The sequence below is a fragment of the Gopherus evgoodei genome, chromosome 1 (assembly GCF_007399415.2).
Source record: "Gopherus evgoodei ecotype Sinaloan lineage chromosome 1, rGopEvg1_v1.p, whole genome shotgun sequence".
NCBI lineage: Eukaryota > Metazoa > Chordata > Testudines > Testudinidae > Gopherus > Gopherus evgoodei.
The window spans coordinates 268136649-268162969 of NC_044322.1; the positions used below are offsets into that span (position 1 = coordinate 268136649).

At 48.4% G+C, this 26321-nt stretch overlaps 1 protein-coding gene across 1 annotated transcript; it reads left to right on the forward strand.

The window, feature by feature from the left end:
- Positions 1–1711: 1711 nt before the first annotated feature.
- On the forward strand, positions 1712–25551 carry LOC115647016 (apolipoprotein L6-like). Its single transcript, XM_030553603.1, has 4 exons — positions 1712–1785; positions 18225–18348; positions 18477–18627; positions 23358–25551. Exons 2-4 carry the CDS (start codon positions 18318–18320, stop codon positions 24247–24249), a joined length of 1074 nt encoding a protein of 357 aa, XP_030409463.1. The 5' UTR covers positions 1712–1785; positions 18225–18317; the 3' UTR covers positions 24250–25551.
- Positions 25552–26321: the final 770 nt, after the last annotated feature.

A 26321-nucleotide genomic window follows, 5' to 3' on the forward strand; every position in this document is an offset into this window, starting at 1 on the left:
GGTATTTCAACATCCCCAAGGATAATCCACCAGTCGGGGAAGAAAGTCCCTGTGTTCTTAAAGATCTGTGGGTCACGAACCTTCCCTGACCAGCCCACTCTGATGTCAGTAAAGCATCTCTAGTGATCCACCAGAGCTTGCTTTACCATAGAAAACTAGTTCTTTCTGTTAATGTATTCTGTTGCAAGGCGGTCTGGTGATAAAACAGGGATATGCATGCCATCTATTGCCCACTGCAGTTTGGGAAGACTCACAGTCCTTCATAGCAGGAGATGAATAATGGCCCTGCACAGTTGCATCACAACAGCCCCAGTGGAATTCCCAACTCCAAACTGATTCCCAACTGATCAGTAACAATCCGGCACTGCAAATTTCCACTATGCAATTGCTGCTCCTTTCTCCACTGTCAATGCAGATCTCATTTTGGTGTCTTTGAGTTGGAGGGCTGGGGTGAGCTCTGCACACAGATCTAGGAATGTGGCCTTGCACATCCGACAGTTCTGCAGCCACTGCTCATCATCCCAAACCTGCATGAGAATATGATCCCAACAGTCAGTGCTTGTTTCTTGGGCCCAAAACCAGCAATCCACTGTCTGAAGCTGCTCTGTGAATGCTGACAACAATCTTGAATTGTTTCTATGTCCCACAGCAAACTAGCCTCCAAGGAATCATCATGCTTCCCGTGGCACCTCTTGCAGCTCTGCAATTACTGCAGGATCAGATGGCCTGTGCTCACATTGCTCATCACCATAGTGCAGTGCTGTACAGGCTCCATACTTCTGTTGGAGATGGTGGACGGCGAAGAGGGAAGCGTGGGTTTATGGGATACAGGTGCAATTATGGGATGGAGAATACTGCATTCTGGGAAGTTGAATCCATGCTCCCAGTCACCCCTGCGCGACTCGTTTCGTCCCAATGAGGCATTGTGAAAATTTACCACAACACCCTGCACTGGATGGAGGCAAGGTGCACAGTGGGATAGCTACCATGGTGCACTGCACTCTGCATCAACACAAGTGCTCCTGGTGAGGACACGCACCTCCATCACATGGCGCACAAACAATGTAATTGCTGCTACTGTATGCCAACCTAAATTAGGTCAACATCATTTTGTAGTGTAGGCTGAGAGTGTCCCAGCTAAATACAAGATCAAACAGATAGTTTAGCATAAGTAGTTAGCACATATTCTAAGGGACCATTCAAGGTGAAGTGGCTCGTTAACACCCCTGCAGTCATAGGGCAAAAAGGAAGTTAGTGGGTTACAGAGTGTTGGAATAAGCCATAAATTCAGTGTCCTTATTAACACCATGACTCTAGACTACTAAACTATCTGATCAATCTTCTATTTACCTGTGACACTCCAAGTACCTTTCCCAGATCTGAAGAAGAGCTTTAGGTAGCTCTAAAGCTTGTCGCTCTCACCAATTGGTCCAAGCTATTACCTCACCCACCTTGTCTCTCTAATAGCTTGGGACTGACAGGGCTACAACAACACTGCCTACAACAGGAGAGTGTAGCCAGCAGACAAGCTGGCTCTCTGAAAAAAAAAACATGCCCTTTGTTTCACTCCTCCCACTTTCCTTCATAACAGATAATACTGCATTACTGCACCCTTGGTAAACACACACCAAGGGCCTTGGCGAGTATATTTGGCTTCTCTATGACATATAGTTAAATGCACTTCTGAGAAACTCCTCTCCACTTCCTTAGAGGAAACTGTGCTTCAGTCTGCACAGACACAGCACTGTGATATCTCAGGCAGACTAGCGAGGGGCAGCCAGAGAGGTAAGGGTCATAGCGTTTCATCAGGGCTTTCGATCTTGCAGACCTTATATTGAGGAAGGGGATAGATATTGTTTTGCCTCCTGCTGGCCTGTGGGCCAACCTGAAATTCCCCATAAAATGTAAACTATTTACTATTGAAAGGTAAGGTGGTCTGTTAGTGCTATTTTTTCTGCCTCATCTTTTGACATGGACAGATTCCAGCAGCAGGGCGGTGGGGCTGGGCTGCCTGCTGAAAGGGGAGGGGGTTATAGCTGGAAGAGGGGTGGGAGGGGAGAGGTAAGCATCTGTGGGGCATGTTGGGTTATTCACCAGTGCAGTGCAGTGCACTTTACTCATCAGTATGCTTGTGTGAACTGTTCTAAAAGCCATTAAAATCAAAGGGAGCCTTTGCCGTTGACTTCAGTGGTCACAGTTTCAGGCTTTCAAAGACAACTAGCTAGAAAATTATATAACCTGATTGCCTTCTTTTGGAGAGTGCACAAGTCAGTGTTAAGACATGGTATGATGGGCACAAAGCTGCTGTGTAATAATCTAAGACCCCCGGTATGTAATAATTCTATATATGCTGTATTTTTGAGGTTGTTGGTTATTGAGATAGACTGCGTAACTTACACTGGGGTAGCGGAATGTGTATTATAACCGTATAATGCTTGAATTCAATGAGGCCTATTGGAAAAACAAACAGGAAAGAAACATAATGGTCCCACATAAGAACAGAGCTTATATCTTGTCTCTAACAAAGATGCAAGACTTATTCTGCCAGGCTAGGAGACTAGTGATCAAAAGGTCTATAAATAGGGAAGTGATCGAAACACTAAGCAGTCTTTAAAGGTGACTCTCTCTGAAGCAGGGGGAGAAATGGTTTGTGAGCTAAAGCAACAGATTATGCAGGCCAGACCCTAGAGGTTTCAGAGTGTCTACAGGAAGCTTAGACCTACCTACCAAGATCTTCATGTGGAAGAGTGTTAGATACCTGGTAAGCTAGACATGCATTAATCTATTTATTGTTTTAAGATTTGTTTCATCTGAAAAGCTTTGGTTCTAAATAAATAACACTCTGCTTTAGGAAACCTGTTCTGTTATGGGTAGTGAATACCACTGTCATTGGTCACACAGGGAACAGAAATGCAGGCACTGAAAATAAATCAGCCCGCTGAGGTGATCATGCCTAAGGCTACATTTTAATCATGGGTATTTTTAGTAAAAATCATGGACAGGTCACAGGCAGCAAACAAAAATTCATGGCCCATGACCTGTCCAAGACTTGTACTATACACCCCTGACTAAAACTTCGGTGCTTTGTGCAGGGCTGGGGGGTGGGCAGGGGTGCAGCAGGTGCTCTGGAAGGGGTGGCCCAGGGGCTCATGGCCCAGGACCCCCACTGTTGCAGGGGTGAGGGGGGCTGGCAGACGCTCTACCCGGCTCCCAGAAGCGGCCGGTCTGTCCTGGCAGTCCCTAGGTGGAGAGTGGCCTAATACTGCCCCAGCAGCAGAAGAAACAGGAAGAAAACAGTTTCATTCCCTTGGAAAGCCCATCTTGTTTAGTTACGAAATCAGTATTCTGACTATAATGCCTCCCAAATGACACCAGGAAAATGGCAGGATTCAGCTGAAGGCCACTTGTGATAGGGAAGGGAAGCTAGGCAGGGAATGGAGGTTATTCTACCAAGGTGCGTGGGCCAACATCAACTGAACAGCATGTGGTCAGTGTTCACATTTCAGCAACACCCCTCTGCCCCCAGGTATAAATATAAAACATGAGCATGAGTCCCAGACCCGGGTACCTTCAGTTGAACTGAAACTGCAGATCAGGTTTCTCTTGTTTACCAAGCAGGAAATGGGGACTCTGCCTTTCTAAGTGTTGTGTATTTGGTTGTCATGGTTTTTGTTCCTATGGCAACTGAGTTAGATTATTAGGGGATAGCCCAGCCAACTTCGGCCGGTTAGGCGAGCTCTGTGTCTGTAAATAAATGGTAGTTTTGTTAGCTGTCTGCTGTCTGACCTCAAGTGATTTCTTCCTAAACCGGCTGCCCCCAAGGATATAACAAGTGACGACGAGGATGGGATCCCGGTGCTGCTCCAGTAACAGAAGGAAGTAGAAGTCAAGGTAAAGAACAAACAAAAAAAGTGAAACTAAAAATCATGGCTACTCTAACCGGGCCACTGGAACCTTTTGACGAGAATATAGTGCAATGGCATGTGTATACTGAGCGTTTTGAGCTTTTTGTTATTGCAAATGACATTACAGAAATGAAGAAGGTGCCAATGTTCTTAAGCGTTGTAGGGGCTAAAACCTGCTCCCTGCTATGGAGCTTACTACACCCTGTTAAGCCTGAGACTAAATCTTACAGTGACATCGTGGAAATCCTGGGGTCCCATTTTTCCCGAAAACCACTGGTAATTGCTGAAAGATATCGGTTCCACAAAAGAGACCAAAAAGAAGATGAAACAGTTGTACAATTTATAGCAATTTTAAAAAAGCTAGCAGAACACTGTGAATTTAAAGAGATGTTAAATGATGCCCTGCGTGACAGGTTAGTGTGTGGCCTCTACAGTGAAGCTATACGGAAGCGCCTACTGACAGAGGCTCAGCTTACATTACAGAAGGCTGTTGATATTGCTGTCTCCATGGAACTGGCTACAAGGGAGGCGCAATACATCGGTGCATCCCCTAGGGTGCAAAAAGTGTCACAAGAACCTACCCACAAAACTGTGCAGAGTCAAGAATGTTACCGCTGTGATAAGCCAGGTCACTAGGCATCAGAATGCTGGTGTAAGGACCTGGTGTGTCGACACTGTGGCAAAAAGGGACACATTGAGTGTGCCTGTAAACAAAAGAAAAAGAGGCCTGTGGTCTGGCCGACAAAAAGAGGAACCCTGCATACCCTAGAGCAGACCCAGGATGATCAAGGTGACACCACATTGCAAAAGGAAGTGCCACTGCATGTTTTGTCTTTGGCAGTGGGCTCACATGAATACTGGGTAACCCTGTTGTTGGATGGCAAACCTATACGCATGGAACTGGACACCGGTGCAGGCGTCTCACTGGTCTCCAAGACTGTGTATAAAGAAAAGCTACAACATCTTCCCCTTAAGGCAACAAAAACTGTTCCAAAGACGTATACAGGAGAAGCTGTGCCCATGTTGGGACTATTGATGTTAAGGTGGAGCTCAATGGACAGGCTGCTAAATTGCCACTGTTTGTGGTGAGAGGTAACTACCCAGCCTTAATGGGTAGGTCTTGGCTTGGGAAGATTCAGCTGAACTGGGCAGAAGTGCACCGGATGACTAAAGAAGAAAACAGTCTAATCCCTATACTAAGGAAACATGCTGCTGTTTTTGGAGATGATTTAGGAAGTATGAAGGGAATCACTGTGATGTTGAACATTAAACCTGACAGTCCACCAAAATATCTGAAAGCCCGAACTGTGCCATATGCCATCAGGCCAAAAGTTGAAGCATACCTGGAGTGCCTGGTCACCAATGGAGTCCTAATACTAGTTACCCATAGCTCATGGGCTACTCCTATCGTTCCAATAGTGAAGAAAGATGGCTCCCTCCGGATTTGCAGTGATTTTAAAGTCACTGTCAACCCAGTGTTGTGTGCAGCGCAATACCCACTTCCCCGCATCGATGACCTCTTCACAGGCCTGGCTGGGGGACAAAAGTTCAGTAAGATTGATCTGAGTCAAGCATATTTATGGATGCATGTCGATGAAAAGTCCCAAGAGCTGTTGACTATTGTGACTCATAAGGGGCTTTATCGATACTGTAGCCTACCCTTCGGAATAACGTCTGCTCCCGCCCTGTTCCAGAGGGCTATGGACCAGATCTTGTGTGGCTTGTCAGGAGTTCAGTGCTATATAGATGATATCCTAGTCATTGGAAGGAATGAAGAAGATCACTTAAAGAATTTAGAGGCTACCCTACAAAGACTGGAAGAGTATGGCCTACGAGTTCGCAAAGACAAGTGTGAATTCTTCAAGCCCTCTGTTGAATATTTGGGACACATCATTGATTCTGCAAGGCTTCATAAGGCCCCTGCAAAAGTTAAAGCTATTGTGGAGGCTCCCCCACCTCGAAATGTAAGCCAGTTGCGCTCGTTTCTAGGACTACTGAACTATTATGGAAAGTTCATCTCACAGTTAGCCACACTGCTAAAACCACTTCATGAGCTCCTGGGGCAGAACAAGGCCTGGAAGTGGACTGAAGCCTGTGATGTTGCATTTAACAAAGCTAAGGATGCATTGCTAAATTCTGAAGTTCTAACGCACTTTGATCCATCCTTACCCCTACAATTGGCCTGCAATGCCTCCCCTTATGGACAGGGCCGGCTTTAGGAAGTGCAGGGCCCAATTCGAACACTTTCAGCGGGGCCCTGGCAGGGATGACTTAAAAAGAAAAAAGTGTTAAAAAAAAAGCCTTCCATTTCTTCCATGTATTATTTACTTTCCATAACTATATATATAATAAAATTGTATATTACGTACATTGCATCATATATGCAGTTGATTGGTTATTAATGACTGCCGTTTCACATGTGTGGGTCCCCGCCACTCCCTGGGGGTGTGCACATGTTTGGGTCCCCACTGCTTCCTGCCCCCCTCATTGAAGCAGGTGTGCAGGTTACTGGCCTGGGAACTGCAGGGCAGCAGTGGACGTGGGGCTGGTTCAAGGCAGGGCAGGGGCTGACTAGAGGTAGGGTCTGGCTGCAGGCAGGGCAAGGGGTGCGGGGCTAGCTGGAGGCAGGGGAGTTTGGGGCGGGCTGGCTTCAGGCAGGGCCACAGGGGGGTGCAGCAGGGGTTGGCAGGGCTGGAGACAGGAGTATGGGACTGGCTGGCTTCAGGCAGGGGGGTGCAGCAGGGGTTGGCTGGAGACAGGACAGGGTGGGCACTGCAGGGCTGGTGCGGGCAGGGGTGTGAGGCAGGGGTTGGCTGGAGACAAGGCAGGGGGATGGTAGGGGCTGGCTGTAGGCAGGGGGTGCAGAGCTGGCTGCAGGCAGCAGGGGGCAGGGCTTGTGCGGGCAGGGCAGGGGGTGTAGCAGAGGCAGCTGGAGCCCTGGCCTTTTAAATAGCCCCCAGAGCCCCCCGCTATCCCAGGGGGCTTGCCGCGCTCCAGCCGGAGCTCCAGCCAGGAGAGCGGGGCCGCGGGGCTTGCGGCGCTCCAGCCAGAGCTCCAGCTGGGGCCGCGGGGCTTGCGGCGCTCCAGCCAGAGCTCCAGCCGGGGCCGCGGGGCTTGCGGCGCTCCAGCCAGAGCTCCAGCCAGGAGAGCGGGGCCGCGGGGCTTGCGGTGCTCCAGACAGAGCTCCAGCTGGGGCCGCAGGGTTTGCGGCGCTCCAGCCAGAGCTCCAGCCGGGGCCGCGGGGCTTGTCGCGCTCCGGCCAGAGCTCCAGCCGGGGCCGCGGGGCTTGTCGCGCTCCGGCCAGAGCTCCAGCCAGGAGAGTGGGGCCGTGGGGCTTGTCGCGCTCCGGCCAGAGCTCCAGCCAGGAGAGTGGGGCCGTGGGGCATGTCGCGCTCCGGCCAGAGCTCCAGCCGGGAGAGCGGGGCCGTGGGGCTTGCTGCTCTCCGGTCAGAGCTCCAGCTGAGAGAGCGGGGCTGTGGGGCAGCCGCGCTCCCCCCGGCGCTTTGGTCAGGGGAGCGGGGCCATGGAAGACCTCGGAGCAGACAGCAGCCAGGGTAAGTAAAAAAATTTAAAAGGCGCCTAAAGCGCGGGGCCCGATTCCCAGGAATCGGATGAATCGGCCTAAAGCCGGCCCTGCTTATGGAATGGGAACAGTCATGTCACACATTATGCCTTCGGGAGAAGAGAGACCTATTGCTTTTGCTTCATGCACTCTAAGCAAAGCGGAAACTAACTACGCCCAAATCGAACGTGAGGCATTAGGAATTGTTTTTGGAATTCTGAAGTTTCATCAGTACCTGTTTGGGTGAAAGTTTACTCTTCTCACAGACCATCGACCTCTGACTTCAATTTTTGGACCCTACACAGGCATTCCCCCATTAGCTGCTAGTCATATGCAACGCTGGGCATTGTTACTTTCAGCACACATGTGAAATCAAATATCGGAAATCCAATCTGCACGGCAATGCAGATGGCATCTCAAGGTTGCCTTTGCCAGTCAAACATCAAGATAGTGCCCAAAAGGAAATCTTCTACTTTGAACAGGTAGAGAATACACCCATCACTGCTACTCAGATAAAGAAGGCAACTCGCGTTGACCCAGTATTGTCCCAAGTTACGGACCTGGTGATGCATGGAAAATCTCGACAAACCCCTCCGGTCTCACTCGACCTTGTTACCTACATGTCCAGGAGGACGGAGTTTATCGGTCCAATCTGGTTGTTTGTTGTGGGGGAGACGTGTCATTATTCCACCACCACTGAGATCACAGATGTTAGAACAGCTACATTCCGGTCACTGTGGAATAGTGCGCATGAAGGAAATTGCACGAAGCTATTTTTGGTGGCCTGGATTGGACAGTGCTATTGAAGAGAAGGCAAAAGCTTGTATGTCATGTCAGAGTGTGAGGAATGCACCCTAGTGGGCACCCCTACACCCATGGGACTGGCCTGAAAACCCGTGGCAACATATTCACATTTACTTTGCTGGCCCCCTTGAAGGAAGCATGTTCTTGGTGGCAGTAGATGCCCATTCTAAATGGCCAGAAGTCTCTATAATGCAGTTCACTACTGCAGAGAGTACTATCCAAAAACTACAGGGACTCTTTGGTTGTTTCGGTCTGCCAGAACAACTTGTGAGCGACAACGGACCGCAGTTTGTCTCTCAGGAGTTTCAAAATTTGATGAAGACAAATGGGATACGTCACATCACGTCAGCACCATATCATCCATCCACCAACGGATTAGCTGAAAGATTTGTGCAGACAACGAAACACGCTTTGAAATCAGCAAGGGGACAACACTCCATTCAAAAGTGTCTGGATACCTTCTTACTTTCCTACAGAAACACACCTCATGCTACGACCCAGGCATCCCTGGCCTTTCTAATGATGGGACGACAGCTGCACTCTTACTTTGATCTGCTGAAACCTTCTGAACCCCAACAAATTATGCCACATCAGCAGCAATATCAAGTCATCAGACGGGCACCCAGAGCAAAAGACCAAACCTTTAGCCCGGGACAGCCAGTTTTGGCTCATAATTATACTTCCAGAGCTAAATGGGTCCCTTCCCTCGGTCATCACTCAGACAGGACCTGTTTCCTACACAGTCCGGACTGCAGAGAATCTTACCTGGCAGCGACATGTAGATCAGCTGTTGCCAGGTCATGCCAGTCCTCAGGACACATCTGCAGTTGAGTGGTCTGACTTCACCTCTTCCGGTGAGACACTGAATCACAAATCACCTGTTCCTGACTGTTCTTCTCCATTACTGCCGGCGGTTGAGATACCCCTTTGCCCAGCATGAGCTGATACCACCTCCTCACTTGTTCATGCTGCAGACCCTGAGCCCCAGGGCCGTCCTTAGGTATAGGCAGAATAGGCAGCGGCGTAGGGCCTCATTCTCCCTGGGGGCACCACTCTCCAGGCAGCCCAGACAGTGTAGAAGCAGGGCTGCTGGGTCCTAGAGAGAGCCGAATGCAGCACAGTCTGAGGAATGGGATTGGCTGCTGGGGTCTCTGGGAAGGGGAGGGGGTGGGGGTTGGGAAAGGAGCTCACCTGTGAGTGTGACTCTTTCCCCCCGGCTGAGGGTGGGGCTCTGGAACCAGTATCCTTTGTTGTCTCCCATAACATCCATTCTTCTCCCCCCTGCCCCACGGAGCACCCCCTCCTTTCTCCCTCCTCCCCAGGAGCGCCTCTTTCTCTCTCCTCCCTCCCCTCCATCAGGGCTGGGTTGTGTGAGGTGCTGCGGGGGAGGGGAGAGGAGGCAGCTGGCTGCCTGCCTGCTGAGGAATGAAAGTGAAAGTAAGTCACTTCCTCGGCAGGCAGCCAGAATTGGAATGTCACACAGGGCTTGGCTGGGGTTAGCCAGATGTGTGAAAAATCAGGACTTGGGGTGGGGTGAGCAGATATCCCTATTTTATAGGGACAGTCCCAATTTTGGGGTCTTTTTCTTATATAGGCTCCTTTTACCCCCTCTCCCCCCACCCCCACTGCCTGTCCTGATTTTTCACACTTGCTGTCTGGTCACTCTAGGTGAGGGTAATTGGTGCCTATATAAGACAAAGCCCCAAATATCAGGACTCGCCCTATAAAGTCAGGACATCTGGATCTGGCCACCCTAGCTGGGAAGCGCCTCTCCCCGGGCTGGTAGCTGCCAGCGATCCATCTCATCCGGGGGGAGCTGCACAGGGCAAGATGAGCTGCTGTGGTTCCATGGGTGACCTGTCTGAGATCAGATGCTGTGCTAACTTCACCATGGTCTGTAAGGCTGGTGGTGGTGCCCATTGGCGTGTGATTGCACCTGAGGGTTTGCTGCTTCTGTTGCCACTCTGCACCCCAAGAGGTGGATTTTGGGGTCTATTGCAGCTGTTGGACCAGCAGGCTGGGGGGGTGAGCCAAGCATGAAAGCAGTACTGTGTTGCCATTTAGATTGTCATTTAACAACTTTGTTTGCCAAAAATTCTTGCTAACAAGCCTGAATCCAATTTCAATATTTTTTTTTTTAAATCAATATCTTAGCCAAAAACAGAAAATTAAGTTGTTGACAATTATTAGTGACAGGTTTGGTTTGAGGCAGGGAGTGGGCCAGTTTTCATCAGAGAAACAAAAAATGTTGACTGACTTTCATATATCCTGTTACTCCTGATAAGAACCCTCCAACAACTGTAATATGCTCATCTTCTTACTAGTGTATAAAGCAGGGGTCGGCAACCTACGGCACACGTGTCAAAGGTGGCAGGTGAGCTGATTTTTGATGGTATGCAGCAGCAGGCTGAGCGGCTCAGCCCATCTCTGCTCTGGGGTTCCAGCTGCTGCCCTATTGCCAGCTGGGATACCAGCCATCGGCCCCATTCAGCACCTGCTGCTGGCTTGGGGACCCCCAAGGAACCCCAGGCTGGCAGTGGACTGAGCAGGCCAACTGAACCACTCAACCTGCTGTCAGCCTGGGGTTCCATTCACTCAGCCGGCAGCGGGCTGAGTGGGCTGGTGGCGGGCTGAGAAGGGCCGGTGGAGGGTTGAGTGGCTCAGTCTGCTGCCAGTCTGGGGTGCCAGCAGCACTCAGCCTACTGCTACTCCGGGGTTCCGGCTGCCGGCCCCTTGCCAGTCCGGAGCTCAGCTGCCAGCCCCACTCTGCCTCCTGCCAGCCTGGGTGAGCAGAATCCCAGGCTGGTAGCGGGCTGAGGGGGGCTTGGCGGCCGGGATCCTGGCTGGCAGGAGTTGGTGGTCAGAACACCAGACCAGCAGCGGGCTGAGCAGGGCCTGGGATCCTTGTCTAGGGTTCCAGCCACCAGCCCGCTGCCAGTTTGGGGTTTCATTTACTCAGCTGGCAGTGGCCTGAGCAGGATCGATGGCCAAGACCTCAGATAATAACAATAGTTTATTTATATAATATAGACATAGAGAGAAACCTTCTTGTGACGAACTGGGAATGTTCTTGATGTTTCCTCTGAATACTGTGTTGGTGCCTCAGTGTCCCCTATGCAGTTCTTAAGTATCTAGGTGGTGGGATAAGGGCATGTGATTGCTGAAGAGCAAAGGGACAGTGCACCTAAATGCCTGGCACTCTGTCTCCTAGCAACTGATGGCCTGGGCCCCTTCTTTGCAAAGGTGCCAGCTGAAGGTGTTGGAGACAAAGGGATCAGGTGACCTCCTGGCCCGGGAAAGGGGCTGAGGAGAGAGGAGGGGCTGGGAGGGGTTGTTAGTCTGGAGCTGGCTGGGGTCGAGGAGTGAAGTGCAGATGTGGGGAGTCTGGTTCACTGCTCCCCAGAATGGACCCGGCCGAGGGGTCTGGTTCGCTGTATCTACAAGCTCTGTTTTAGACCTGTTCCTGTCATCGAATAAACCTCTGTTTTACTGGCTGGCTAAGAATCACATCTGACTGCAAAGTGGGGGTGCAGGACCCAGTGGCTTCCCCCAGGACTCCACGGAGGCGGGGTCGCTGTGGGAAGCACACGGAGGGGCAGAGGATGCTGAATGCTCCAAGGAGAGACCCAGGAGGTGAAGACTTGTGAGCTTCTTGCCCTGAACAAGTCTGCTCCAAGGGACAGGAGGCTCCCCGAAGTCCTGACTGGTTTTGTGGGGAGCAGTTCCAGAGCATCGCCCGGTGACTCCGTGACACTTCTACAAACATTAAAATGTATTAGTGGCACGAGAAACCTTAAATTACAGTGAACTTGGCACACCACTTCTGAAAGGTTGCCGACCCCTGGTATAAAGTGACCATATGTTGTACTAAGATTCTCCTGCTTTTTTTTTTTCCCTGAGAGTCAGTATAACTTTTGCCAGCCCAGAAGTTGGGCAGCCAATGTTTTACGTTTTCACAATGTTTTCTCCAACTTTCATAAAGTAAATACATAGTTAATATGAGTTTAAAAGGCCAGGGACACTTTTTTGTGAAGAATCTGTACAGCAGATCATTCCCATAGACGATCCAGAAAATAAATTTGAGGTTGAATTTTTTAATGTTGTGATGGATAAAGCAGTATCTGCTGTTGATGAAAGGTTTAATACCTTGCAAGTACACCATGAACAGTTTGGATTTTTGTATGACATAACTAAATTCAACGAAATAGGAAAACAAGAGCAACTAATGACAAAGTGCAAGAACTTAGAGAGCCTCCTGAAGCACGGTGATAGTTTTGATTTAAATGGACTTGAACTGTACGAAGAATTGAGTACACTGTCATCAGTGTTGCCACATGCAAAATCGGTGATGGACATTGTACAGTTTATTCATACCTGCAAACTTGTTGACATATATCCTAATGTGTATATTGCCACTCGTATTCTACTGACAATTCCTGTAACAGTAGCATCAGGAGAACGGAGTTTCTCAAAACTAAAGCTCATTAAAAACTATCTCCGCTCTACCATGAGTCAGGAACGCTTAACTGGTCTTGCTATTCTTGCAATCGAACAAGACACAATTTTGTCTTTGTCATACGATGACATTATTACTGATTTTGCAGCCAAAAAAGCCAGAAAGATTGCTTTTAATTAAAAACAAATCTTTGTTTCAATACCTTTTCATATAAATTTCCAATAAAATTTTGATAAATTAAAAAAATATATTATTTGCATCATTCTGTCATATCAGAATTTTTTCTATAGTGCTGCTTCTTTAGTGCTAGTCCATCAGCATTACAATGTGCTTCATTAAGTTAAACTGGTTTTAATAACGTGAATGTGGCAAGTTTTCCAATACTGTAAGCTTATGTTTGTGTTGCTAAGAGCAGATCAGGCACAGGGGCACCAGTTTAATAATCTCGCCTAGGGCACCATAAATCCTAAGGCCGGCCCTGCTGAGCCCATGGTACTTTCGGGGGCAACAACACCAGAAGTTCGCCGTAATCGACCTAGAGACAGAAGGCCTCCTCATCACCTGGATTTTTAGCTAGGATGAACCCACAGTTATGGGGCAAAATAATCCCCAGGGTTTAGCCGGGAATGGAGGCAGTCTACCCTCCTTCTCTAGTCTAGTGTGTGTTTTATTTAGGGGATGTTCTTGTTAGTGGGGGAGGAATATGTTGTGTATTTGGTTGTCATGGTTTTTGTTCCTATGGCAACTGAGTTAGATTATTAGGGGATAGCCCAGCCACCTGCAGCCGGTTAGGCGAGCTCTGTGTCTGTAAAGAAAGGGTAGTTTTGTTAGCTGTCTGCTCTCAAGTGAGTTCTTCCTAAACCGGCTGCCCTCAAGGATAACACTAAGGGCCTGATCCTGACTGGTGCTGAACAGCTCAGCTCCCATTGAGTTCGGGGCAGATGAGAGCACTCAGCCTCCAGCAGGAAGCCCAAGGCACCTCCCAGGACAAAGCATCCATAACCATTCCTCTCTGTGATTCCAGCAGGTCCGAGCTGCTAGTGCAGTGAGAACAAGGCTGCATCACGATGTAAACACACACCCTTTGTGTATCGCTGGATTTCTAACATCTTCTGGGAAGAGTTTGGACACTGCTCTAATGCTGCAGCAATGCAGTTAATTAAACTGCTAATTAACATTCTTTTATTTTAATTTTAGCTACTCTTTGGAGACAACACATGTAGTAACAATAACCCAGTGCTTTGGGCTCATATCGCACTTTTCATCTGAAGAGCTCAAAGCGTATCAAAAAGAGGCATAGGAATGACCCCTATTTTTGCAGATGGAACATATGAGGCACAGAGCAGTTAAGTGACTAGCTGAAGCACACACCGGATGGCCAGAGTGCAATCACAAACAGGACCTGGGTCATACAACTCCTAAGTCCCTTTCTTCTGCTGCCTTGCCAGCATCCCGTAGATCCCTCATCACCATTTCTTTCCCATGGCTGGGTTGCTGCCCCTCCCTGCATCCTTCTAGGCACTTATTTGATTTGCAGTGTGACAGATGCTAATTACAGTGAAGCACTTGGACAAGCTCAACAGGGAATTTTCTTACTGTAAATTGGGCTCTGCTCATTTGACCTGCAGAGCTGCCCGACCTTTTCAGTGCTAAGAGCCATGCTTGCTGCTTGCCAGGAGCCCCGGGGCTGCACCTTATTTCCATATTCATGTACACAGAATTTTAATCAGCTCTAAAAATAACCGTTTTTTAAAAATTGTAAACTAGATGTACATGGCACTTGACAAAACACAAAGGCCAAGATTTAAAACATCTCAGACCAGCGCTGCTCTCCTGGGCCAAGAGCTTCTAAAGCAGCTGGTGATTCTCAGAGTGCAACTTGCAGTCCCTTAAAGGGGCTGGATTTTTCATAGGAGGATGCCCAGTGCTTTCTGAAAAACAGCCCCCTTAAGGCATCGCACGTTGGGCCCCCAAAATCACTTCTGAAATTCTTTGGCCAAAGAGACTAGCACTGAGCTGAGATTTTAAATCCTCCATTTCCTACATTCCATTATAGATTATTATTTGCATTACAGTACAGCCTAGCGGCTCAGCTGAGATCAAGACCATGCTGTGCTAGTCACCGCATAAATGCATAATGAGAGTTTATAATCTGCTAACTATATAGACAAGCTAGTCAAAGGGGAAACTGAGGCACAGGAGTGTGACTTGCCGAAGTTCACCCAGCACATCAGTGGCAGAGATAGGAATAGAACTTCAGTCTCCTGACTCCCAATCCAGATCCTCACCTACTAGACTAGAATTTCTCAGCTGGGGGGTCACAATCCTCAGGGGAGTTACAAAAGGCAATCGGTGCATTGTGAAGCACTGAAAACTTAATTAGAATCTAAAGCTCCTCCAGTCCCCCCTCCCTTACCCTTCAAGGTCAAATATTCAACCTCCTGAAATACACATGTAGATACATGATGTAGGCTTGGTATTGTTATCATAATACAGCTAGTATAAAAGTAAGAGAAAAAAATATAAGGGATCAGGAAAAAATTTGCATTTGAATAAGAGGTTGCCAACCTGAAATGATTGGAAAACACTGCACAAGAGCATTCTTCCACCCCACTGGCAGAATTAGACCTGTTTAAACCTGGTATATGTAAGAGGAGACTCAGGCCTTGTATGTGTAGTTGGTCGCATCTTGATCTAGATTAAAATATCTCTCTAGATTTTAGACTTTAATGACATGCAGTTTGAACAGGTCAAAATCTACTGTACGGAAAACACCAACTATTACAAAATCAATTTATCTATCAGGAAACAATTATCACTTCAAACATCAGCTGCAGTGCAAGACTCAACACTAAAGGTTTGGCTACACTTGCAGCAGTACAGCGCTGGGAGTTAAAGCTGTCTTTGTACAGCTGTGTAGGGAAAGCGCTGCAGTGTGGCCACACTTGCAGTGGTGTTGGGAGTGGTGCATTATGGGCAGCTATCCCAGCGCTCAAGTGGCTGCAACATGCTTTTCAAAAGAGGGGTGTGGGGTGGAGTGTGATAGGGAGCGTGGGGGAGACAGAGAGAGTGGATTTTTGGAGCTGACACTGTGTCAGCTCCCTGCCTTGCAAGTTCTAAGGACTTGAAGATACACAGCACCAACCTTCAATCATTTTAAAAGTTTCGACCCCTTCACCCACCTCTCTCTCATTCACTAAATGCAAATAGCCTTCAGACCAGATAAGCAGCTGCTTCAAAATGGACCCCCCTGCCCCCCTCCGAGCTGCTTCTCTCCTCAAGCAAACCCTTGCTGTGGACATTCATCCCCTCTGCTGGAGCAAACAGTAGTTGTGTTTGTTTTTTAGATAAGCAGCTCCGGGAGCCCCGAGTTCACAAAACAAAGAGTGTTATCTTTACTTAAAAAGCATTATGGGAAGGTTCTGGAGGTCAGTTACAGCGTAGTAAGATTAATCACTGTTTACACTGGCACCCCAGCGCTGCAAGAGCGGCGCTATAGTCATTATTCCCCAGGCCGAGGTGGAGTACAGCTAGCGCTGTAGCCAGGGAGATACAGTGCTGGATGTGCCTTGCCAGTGTGGACGGAGAGTAAGTTACAGCACTGTAAAGCCACCATCAGTGCTGTAACTCTCCAGTGTAGCCAAGCCCTAAGGCACATTTGCATCTGCTCAAATTTCATCCCAGTTCTGGCTCTTACCACAAAGGTAAGCCAGATTTCATGCTGTCAAAATTCACGATCCTTTCCTCTTCTTGCTTTGGCACAGCAGAACTTGCACTGCCCAGAAAAACAGAAAAAAAATTCCTTAATCACAAGTAAATATGTTAGAGCCTCTCTTTACATCCATTTGCTTGTAATCGCCTTCTCCAGACTACATCCCAGCAGTTTTTGTACTGCTCTGAGTCACTTCACTGGTGCAGTTCAATGCCTCTGTTAACCAATACAACACTACACAACATCTTAACTCTTTGGAGTCTATAGATGCATCTTCCTAATGAAACATCTTGCTGAACTGGGGCCTAGGTTCCTTAGTTGCTCAATTTGAGTACTCACCAGTTTTTCTGATCAGATTGTATATTAAGGGTACATTATAAAGGGTTAAGAGATGATGTAAGCATGTTACAAACAAGGTGCTTTTGAAAATCTCAGCAGCATGTGTTATAGCTGGTGATATGCACGTTGATACAAGGTTGGTCGTAAGCACCCTGTTGGACTCTGTACCGACTGATTAGCCATTTGTTAAAATGACTAATCATTTATTTACCCTTTATTTCTAACATTCGAATTAACCTAACGATTTCTAGATGTACCTACTATAAAGGTTGATTAGTTCTTCCTGAAGAAACTGCAGTGTAGGGCATCCCATGCCCAGGGTGGCGAGTTGTATTGGCCCATGGTGCCCAGGCTTCAGCAATATTCAGGGCCTGGGAGCCCTGCTCCACCAATGTTTGGGGCTGGGTCTCACCCCCAGCCCTGCCTGCTGCCCCCACATGCCTCCCCCAAGTATTCACCAGCCCCTACTTCCTGCCCCAACTCACTTCCCCTGGCCCCAGAGCCTGCAGCTCATGCTGACTCTGTTCTGCCAACTCCCAGCACCAACTGCTGCTGCAGAGTCCTAGTGCCCCCATCCATAAATGGCAGGGCAGGCTGCCCTTATCCTGCCCTTCCACCCTAGCCCTGAGCCCCTCCAATGCCCTAAACCCCTTGGTCCCAGCCCGAGCCCTCATCCTCCTGCACCCTAATCCTCTGCCTCAGCCTTGAGCCCCCTCTGCAATCATGAACCCCTCATCCCCAGCCCCACCCCACACCCCAACCCTCTGCCCTAGCCCTGAGCCCCTTCCCACACCCCAAACCCCTCATCGTCAGCCCCACAGCCCTCACCCCTGCACCCCCTCCTATCCCCAAACTCCCTCCCAGAGCCTGCACCCCTCACCCTTAACAGCTTTTTGACTGTAAAGCAATTCCAGGCTAGATCTTCAAATTTCTATATTAGCTTCTTCCAGGCCTCTTTAGCCATCTGCAAAGTTTACAGTAAGGGTTAAAATACATTCAATTATTACCTCATTTAGCAAAATACAACTGCGTATTTGCTGTTTGCAGACCTCCGGCTAAATCCATGTGTCGATTTCATAGATTAGCCTCTCGTCAGGCCAGGAAGAATCATTTTAAATTCACAGGGATATTTAACTTAGAGGTTACTGAGAGCAGTAACATCAATCCCCTGCATAACCAATTGATTGCAAGTAAGCAATGAAAGTATTGCAGGTTTCAAGCTGCTAGCAGCATCAACAGCTAGATTTCCCACAACATCCATGCGGCTGCCAACAAAAGGGAGACTTTTTGCTAGTTATGATGATGATTTTGTGGTGTCTGGGCATGTTCCACTAGCAAACTAAAATGGGACCCTGCCTTCCCACTAAACGTATTCCACAAGCAACACTTGTTTCTTCTGCTGACTCACTTTGAATCACATTTCTTTCCTACTCTTCCCTTTACCAGGGTGGAAGCCCCTCTTCTCTGCATGAGAGGTGCTGAAGGACTGCAACGTAAACAAAATCACAGAAATTGCTCCTGGTATTTTCACCAGATAAGATGGCCTCGGGAACATTCAGTACTTATGAAGGTATCCCTGCTCCTGCCAAAGCACTATTTCTCTTTCCTTCTGTTTTCATGATTCAGAACTGGAAATGCATGCATCCTTTTAAAAGTAGGTCTGAAGACACTCCAGGCTGATGTTGTTTTTAATTTTAGAAAACATTGATGACCATGATTTGCAATATGATGGCAGTCTGAGGATCTCAGAGCTTTTGCAGGAGAAAATATATAGTGAGGAGCTGCAGAGGTTGTTTCCTGAAGGGTGGAACTACGAGGAAATGTTGCAGGATGTGATGGACCTTGAGAGGTAAGCAAGAGAAATCTTGGTCAAAAGAGAATTCTCACACACAGAGGCTGGTCAGCTGTCTCCTGATATCACCTGACCCCCAACTGAATAGCACCCAGCTGCCTTTGTCCATGACAGCCCCGGGTGTTTCCTCCATTGTATTTGTTATTGGTGAACAATTTCAGATTTATTAGCACCAGTGAGGCTTGTAAAGCAGAAAAGGTTCTCTGCCAGCAGGCTCAGTTCAGGGAAAGGATAAGCTTCATCTCTAAGCAGAGCAAGAGAGAGGAATAGAGGGTGCCCGAGAGAACAACCCAGTGCCTCAAAGTTGTGGTTCTCAACCTTTTTGGGCTTTGGACCCATTTGTAAATGTTTATGCCCAGTCACAACCTAGTAAATAGCCTGGGGTGGTTTTGGTCAGGTCCTGCCCCCCAGTAGTTGAGTCCTGCCCACACTCACCCCACAATGGCAGTTCCTGCACCTCCTGTGCTGTGGGGCTGACTGGGCTTGACTCACTGCTCCAGGCATTGCAACCTCTGGGGTTGCAGCACCACTCAGGTTTGGTGTGAGTGGAGTTGGGACCTGCCTCATGGGGTTGCAGTGCCTCTCATTCAAATTTGGCCTACCTGGACTCCCGTCATCATGACAGCTGAGCCAAACCTGAGTGGCGCAACTACCCCGGAGGTTGCAGTGCCAGGAGCAGGGATACGAGCCCAGGCTACCCTGTGGGACAGAACCAAGGGAGCTGCCACACGACCTTTTGAAACATTCTGGTGACTTAATTTTGGGTCCCAACCCACAGGTTGAGAAACTCTGCCTCAGAGGGACTACGGCTGCAGCAGTATCGACACGCAGCCCATCAGGGTAATCTGCTGGCGGGTCGTGAGACGTTTTGTTTACATTGACCATCCACAGACACAGCCCTCCTGTAGCTCCCTGTGGCTGCAGTGGAGTTACATCTCCTGCTAGAGCCAGACTTCCCAGCACCCCCCACTCTACAGTTTTGCATCCTCTGACCTGTCCCGGTACATACACAGATATCTTCTTAGTAACATTGTGTCATCAAACCCTTCATAAAACTATTACAATAGCTCACTTACAGACTCCTTTGTTCATCAGATTACTATTTTCTCCTTTATCTGTCTAACTTCCCTCAGTCTCTGTCTGATCTGGTTTTGCTTAATGTATTTTAAGCCCAGACAGACCATAGTGATCATCTAGCCTGACCTCCTGCATGCCACAGGCCATGGAATTTCACCCAGTAATTGCTGTATCAAGCCTACAGTTCCAGTGAAGACAGCACTTACCTTTATTTAAAGACTCAAGTGATGGAGACTCCATCACGACTCTAAGCAAGCCGTCCTAGTGGTGAATTACCATCACTTAAAAACGGCACCTTATTTCCAGTCTGAACACGTCTAGCTTCAGCAGCATTCATTGGAAGCCTCCCCTTCCATCTTCTCCCTTGTTCTCCACTGTGGCTTTGGCTGTGGAGAAGCTAAGTGGAAGCCATGGTGGCTCAGTTTCCCTCCTGCTCAATGGGCAGATTCCAGCTGACAGCGTCTTCCCACCAAGGGATGGGAAAAACAGTGATGGGGGGAAGATTGACAGGAAGGGGGCCATTGGAGGGTGGAAGTTACAGACTGGCCCTTCAAACTCATTTTGATGGAGCGGGCACAGCCACAGGGTAAATTATTTATTTATTTGCATTTGAGCCAAATGCAGGTGACTTCTTTGCCCATGGCACGCAGAGAGACCAGAGCTGCTGCCAAGACAACAGGAAGGAAAGGGGAGAGGCTGAAAAAAATGCAAAGCTCTGATTGTTCTCTCATTTTCCCTGCAGACAAAATTAATTTGAAACACCCAACAGATCATTCCCCTGATTTTCCCTAATATGGAAAGTACGAAGTCACCAGAAATTAGTTAGTAGCACCCATAGGGTAGAGCTGACTGAAAAGCAACACTCAAAATGGCGCTGTGGGATTCCTCACTTATTGTATTTTTATGATTTCCAGGGAAAAAAAAAACGTTATTCAGCATACAAATAAAAGCAATGGCAAGTTACTCCTGTTAGCCCTGCAGAACCGGCACAGCTCCAAGAGCGCAAGGTGGATTCTTTTCAGGCTCACTCATCATTGTTCAGTAAACCCAACTGCAGTGCCACCTGTGGAACCAGTCTTCAAATGACCCTTTAATTACACCGGAGCAGCTGCCCTGAAGGCACAGGTGTAACTGAGGCCTTGGCTACACTTGCCAGTTACAGCGCAACAAGGCCTCCCAGAGCGCTGTACCTCACTTCCTGTCCACACTGGCAAGGCACGTACAGTGCTGTGTCTCTGCGGCTAGCGCTGCTGGTACTCCATCTCTCCGAGAGGAATAACAGCTGCTGCATATTGGCTGAGACGCTGCTGCTCCAGTGTAAACGAGGAGTAATGTTATTATGCACTGATTGACCTCCAGAAACGCCCCATAATCCTCTTAACTGAAGCAACTGCTCTTGTTTTGTTATGAACTCCAGACGCGGAAGTGCCGTTATCAAAAAAACAAACACAGCTACTGTTTGCTTTGAATGAGTGAGAGGCAGGCAGGGAAGTTCCATTTGGAGTGCCGACAGCCAATGTTTGCTTGAAGAGAGAGCAGTGGGGTGGGGGGAGCGGGAAGTTGGGGTCTGTTTCAGTAACCGGCTCCTTATCTGGGGAACTGGGGACTGGGGAAGGGAAGGGAGTCCGAACTTAAAAGACAGCGTGCTGACATACTCTCAGCACTCCAAAAACCCACTCTCTCTCCCCCCACGCTCCCTGTCACACTCCACCCCCCCATTTGAAAAGCACATTGCAGCCACTTGAACGCTGGGATAGCTACCCATAATGCACCGCTCTCAATGCTGCTGCAAATGCGGCCACGACAGTGCGCTGGTAGCTGTCAGTGTGGACAGACTGCAGCGCTTTCCCTGTTCAGCTGTACGAAGACGGGTTTAACTCACAGCACTGTACAACTGCAAGTGTAGCCATACGCTGAGAGCAGCATTTTGGAAGACAAGGCATTGCACAGCTGTAGCTGAGGGTTGTATCTGCAGAACATTCTGTGACAGACCTAGGCCAGGGGGGTACAGGAGTCTGGTAAAGGGCAAATATACTGGTCACTGGATGAGTAGTTTTCTGTTCCCTGAGTGACCAGAGCAGGGGCTGCACTAGAGTAATCAGGAACCTGCTAGAACCAATTCAGGCAGACAGGCTGATTAGATCACCTGCAGCCAATCAAGGCAGGCCAGTCAGGGCACCTGGGTTTAAAAAGGAGCTCACTCCAGTCAGGGATGGGGGAGTCAGAGGAGAGGAAGTGTGTGTGAGGAGCTGGAAGCAAGAGACACAAGGAGCTAAGAGTGAGAGGGTGTGCTGCTGGAGGACTAAGGAATACAAGCGTTATCAGACACCAGGAGGATGGTCCTGTGGTGAGGATAAAGAAAGTGTTTGGAGGAGGCCATGGGGAAGTAGCCCAGGGAGCTGTAGCTGTCATGCAGCTGTTACAGGAGGCACTATAGACAGCTGCAATCCACAGGGCTTGGGCTGGAACCTGGAGTAGAGGGCAGGCCCGGGTTCCCCCTAAACCTCCCAACTCCTGATCAGACACAGAAGGAGTTGACCCAGATTGTGGGGAAGATCACTGAGGTGAGCAAATCTGCCAATAAGCATAGGATCCACCAAGGTAGAGGAGGAACTTTGTCACAGTTCATTGCGGTGATAATGCACAAAGAATGGTCCAGCAGTTAGGGGGTTGACCCTGAGACTTAGGAGACCTGGCTTTAATTACCTGCTCTGCCACAGACTGCCTGTGTGACCTTGGGCAACTCACACTGTCCCTCAGTGCAGCACTGCCCTTCCTAACTGGGGTGCAGGGAGGATAAATACATTAAGAATAGGAGGCATCCAGTTCTATGGCGATCATAAAAATACAGTAAGTGAGGAATCCCACAGCGCCATTTTGAGTGTTGCTTTTCAGTCAGCTCCACCCTATGGTAAGAGATAGAATCTATGTCTAAACTTAAAATGTTATCATTGCACCACTGTAGTGTTTCAGTGGGGACTCTTACTACAGTGAGGGAAGAGGCTCTCCTGTTGCCTTAGTTAATGCACCTCCTTGAGAGGCGGTAGTTTGATCAACAGAAGAATTCTTCCCTCAACCTAACACATCCCACACGAGGACTTAGGTCGGCTTAACTCCATTACTCAGGGAGATGGATTTTTCACACCCCTGAGCGATGGAGGTGGGTTGATCTAATTTTCCAATGTAGACTAGCCCCGGGATACTCGCTGAGTTTACAAGGCTGGCGGTATCATTAATTTTTGAATTCCAATAGCGCCTAGAAATTCCAACCAAGACTGAGGCGCCATTGTGCTGGTCACTGTATCACACAATCTAGGAGACAATCCCTGCCCCAAAGAGATTATGGTCAAGGCAAAGGGTAGTGAGGAAACGGAGGCCCAGAGGTCAAGTGACTCACCCAAGGTCACCCAGCCGTGAATGGCAGAGTCAAAATAAGAACCAGGTGTCTCCCAAGTCCCAGTGCAGTACCTCGGCCATTAGAACACACAGTCTCTGCATAGGTCAGAAAATATTTTCACTGCCAGGCATAGCAATGACACACAAGGGAACAGATCTGCTGAGGAAGAAGGGGCCATTTTTAACAGTCATTTTTCACAGCACAACTGTAAGGTCTGTTGCAGTGACCAAAATATACCTTTGGCTTCTAACAGGTCTGAAGGCATCATCCCCTGGGAAGAGAGTGCCAGTGAAGACATCATGGTCTTTCTGAAGCAGTTCCCTGAGCAGAGAAAGGAGATAGAGAAGTGTATCCAATGTCTTAAGGACATGGCAGACAACATTGATGAGACCCATAAGAACTGCACCATTGCCAACATGGCCGCAAACTCCACGAGCCTGGCATCTGGCATCTTGACGATCCTTGGGCTGACCTTAGCACCGCTGACGGCAGGGGGGAGTTTGGCTCTCATGGCAACTGGGATTGGCTTAGGGGCAGCAGCAACGGCTACCAGCATTTCTGTCGGCATATATGAGAATGTCAGCAATTCAAAAGAAAGGAGTAAAGCCAATGACCTGCTGGTGGAATGCCAAAGCAACCTGAAAACACTGACCCACTCCGATGAAGTGGATTTCAGACCCATAGTCTCCCCAAAGAGCGAGGCCATGGGCAACCACCTGACACACGTCCTTTCCACCGCTAGTAAAATTCCAGAGGTAGTATACAAAAGTGTTAAGGGGATAAAAACCAACATAAGAGCATTCAAAGTGGTGAAAGCTAACCCTGGTTTGAAGGCCTTAGCACAACGGCTCACCGTGGCTGGGAGGACAGCCCGGAACACAGCAAAGGGGACCAAGCAAGTGCAAAAAGCCTTAGCTGGGACCACCCTTGCCATGTCCAAAAGTGCGAGGGTGCTTGGTGCCGCAGCCGCAGGAGTTTTTGTCGTGTTTGATGCCTACAGTATCGTGAAAGACTCCATCCATTTAACTGAGGGGGCGAAGGCACAGGCCGCAGCAGATATAAGAGAAAAAGCTAGCCAACTTGAAAAGGATCTTCAGAATCTCAGCGAACTGTATGAGGAGCTGAAAGGCATGGTATATGAATAGATGAGACAAGTTCCCATTTCCAGCACTGGGTCAGGAGAAGAACCAAGTCACAAGGGGAGGGGAGATTGTGGTAGGAAGTCAAAGCCCACAAAAGCTACACAAGATGCAAACTAACAAGGAGATGCCAGCTCCACTTTGACCAAAAGCATTAAGTAATCTGAACAGTTCAAAGAGATTGATACCATAATTTACTCCCTCCTTGCGTTTGGAATTCAGTGAAAGGATCAGGAGACGTCGTGCTACTGAACATTTTGTTAATTCAGAACCCGGGACACCATGAATCATCCTGCTAGGAATTTATCCTATTTTGCCTATGCTTAAGAGAAAACAACAATATGCTGTATGCATGTGTGAGAGATCTTCTCAGGAGTGAAATTACAAGAGCAGTAACTGCTTTTCAAATGAACTTGTAAAGCATTAAACTTCTTCCTTTCGGTTTTGAGCATATTAGCTGCCTTGCCCACATCTGTAACACTCAATGAAGCATTTTAATTCACCTCAGCAAATAGATAGACATACCTGAGATATTTGTGCCTTGCCACCATTATTTTTATATTAGAGTAGCACCTACGTGCCTCAATGCTGGGTGTTGTACAGACTCAGTGGAAACTGGGGCTGGGTGTGAAGAAAAGGCATGAAGGAGAGAGAAATTTCTCCAAAGTTCTGAAATTCACCCCCATCTGCAAGAACATCTGGAGAAAGGGAGAATCTCCCAACTCCCTTCATTTGAAATTAAAGCCGTGCCGTGGAGTCCTAGCAGTTCTAGGCTAGCCAGCGTGCTTTAACCAACCATAGAGCCATGAACTAGCATGGAGAGTAGCAAAGCGGTGTCCGGAAGGTGGAGAGTCAAACCTTTTACATTTCAGGGGAGGGGCACACCCTCACTCGAGCAGAGAAGAGGCTGATGAGTTCTTATGGGCTCAGCCAGCACTAACCAGGAACCAATATAGGTGCCTCCATACCCTTGGGACCAGAGTATCAAGAGGGAGCTGAGAGGATGTACAGACAGTAACTTGGAGAAAAAAGAAGGCTGTATCAGCCCTTGAAGGGAAAACAAGAGAAAGCCAATGCTTTAGAGAATGCACCCTGTACAGCAGCTGTGACATTGCTTCCATGTCTTGCCTTTGAGACCAAGACACCGGACCTGGCAAAAGAGGGGTTTATTGGTATTTTATGCCGTGAAGAGTTAAGACTAAGCAGAACTAGCTTGGCAGCCATATGAAACCCTAGCTGTGCACATGTATTTCCCATTAGACACATGCAGTTTAATTCCTGACTCATTATGAATGAATTAAAAATGTGTTCGAAAAAAATTAATCCAGCTGGAAAATAAAACTAAGGAGCAGACATGGAAATTAAAAAATGCTTTTTCAAAATTACTGATAATATAAATGGAGGAGCACTGAGGGCATCGCATGCACTTTGTTTCCAATTTAAAAATACACGTCGCTGTGGCAAAAACATACACAGAAACCCCCAAAAGCCAGCCCTGCTGTTCAGAAAGTGCATCCTTATTTCTACTGCAGTACAGCCCAGAATATATTCAGCAGCCCACTGTACTAGCTAGGATCAATATGGCAAAGCACACACAATTCATATGATACCCATTCCCAGAACAGATTGCCCAGATGGTTGTGACACTGAAGTCACAAGCCAAATCCAAGTCTTTACTGCAAACTGGGGGAGTAGGAGAGGGGAAGAGTTGGGGAGGATGACCCATGGCCTGACCTTCAACTCCTAGCAGGCTGAGGAGGGATCCAGGCTGTTGGTACATTCAGAATAGCTATGTTATTGGGACATCAAAATCACAGGTGAAAGCCAGGTTGCAAAGAGAGAGAGAATAACCTTTCCACTGACAAGTGATGGGAGCTCGTTTCTGAACATTCACACACAAATTGAGCCAAAGTCAGCACATTCTACTAAAAGGTTTCATTCCAAACACAGCATGTCCTGCTTTCCCTACTTAGGCAGCGTCCCACACACAGGAGCTAGTAATAGGCCCAAGCCAAAATCCCAGACCCAACTGTCCACGCATTCCTGGGAAGGCCAGTTCCAAGTCTGCAGTTTGGGGA

What these genes read in the sequence shown, in the direction of transcription:
- LOC115647016 (XM_030553603.1), top strand. Translation starts at nt 18,318, where the DNA reads ATGGCCTCGGGAACATTCAGTACTTATGAAG. An exon ending in AACATTCAGTACTTATGAAG is followed by an intron (nt 18,349 to 18,476) that starts GTATCCCTGCTC and finishes TTTTAATTTTAG; the next exon opens with AAAACATTGATGACCATGAT. An exon ending in GATGTGATGGACCTTGAGAG is followed by an intron (nt 18,628 to 23,357) that starts GTAAGCAAGAGA and finishes GGCTTCTAACAG; the next exon opens with GTCTGAAGGCATCATCCCCT.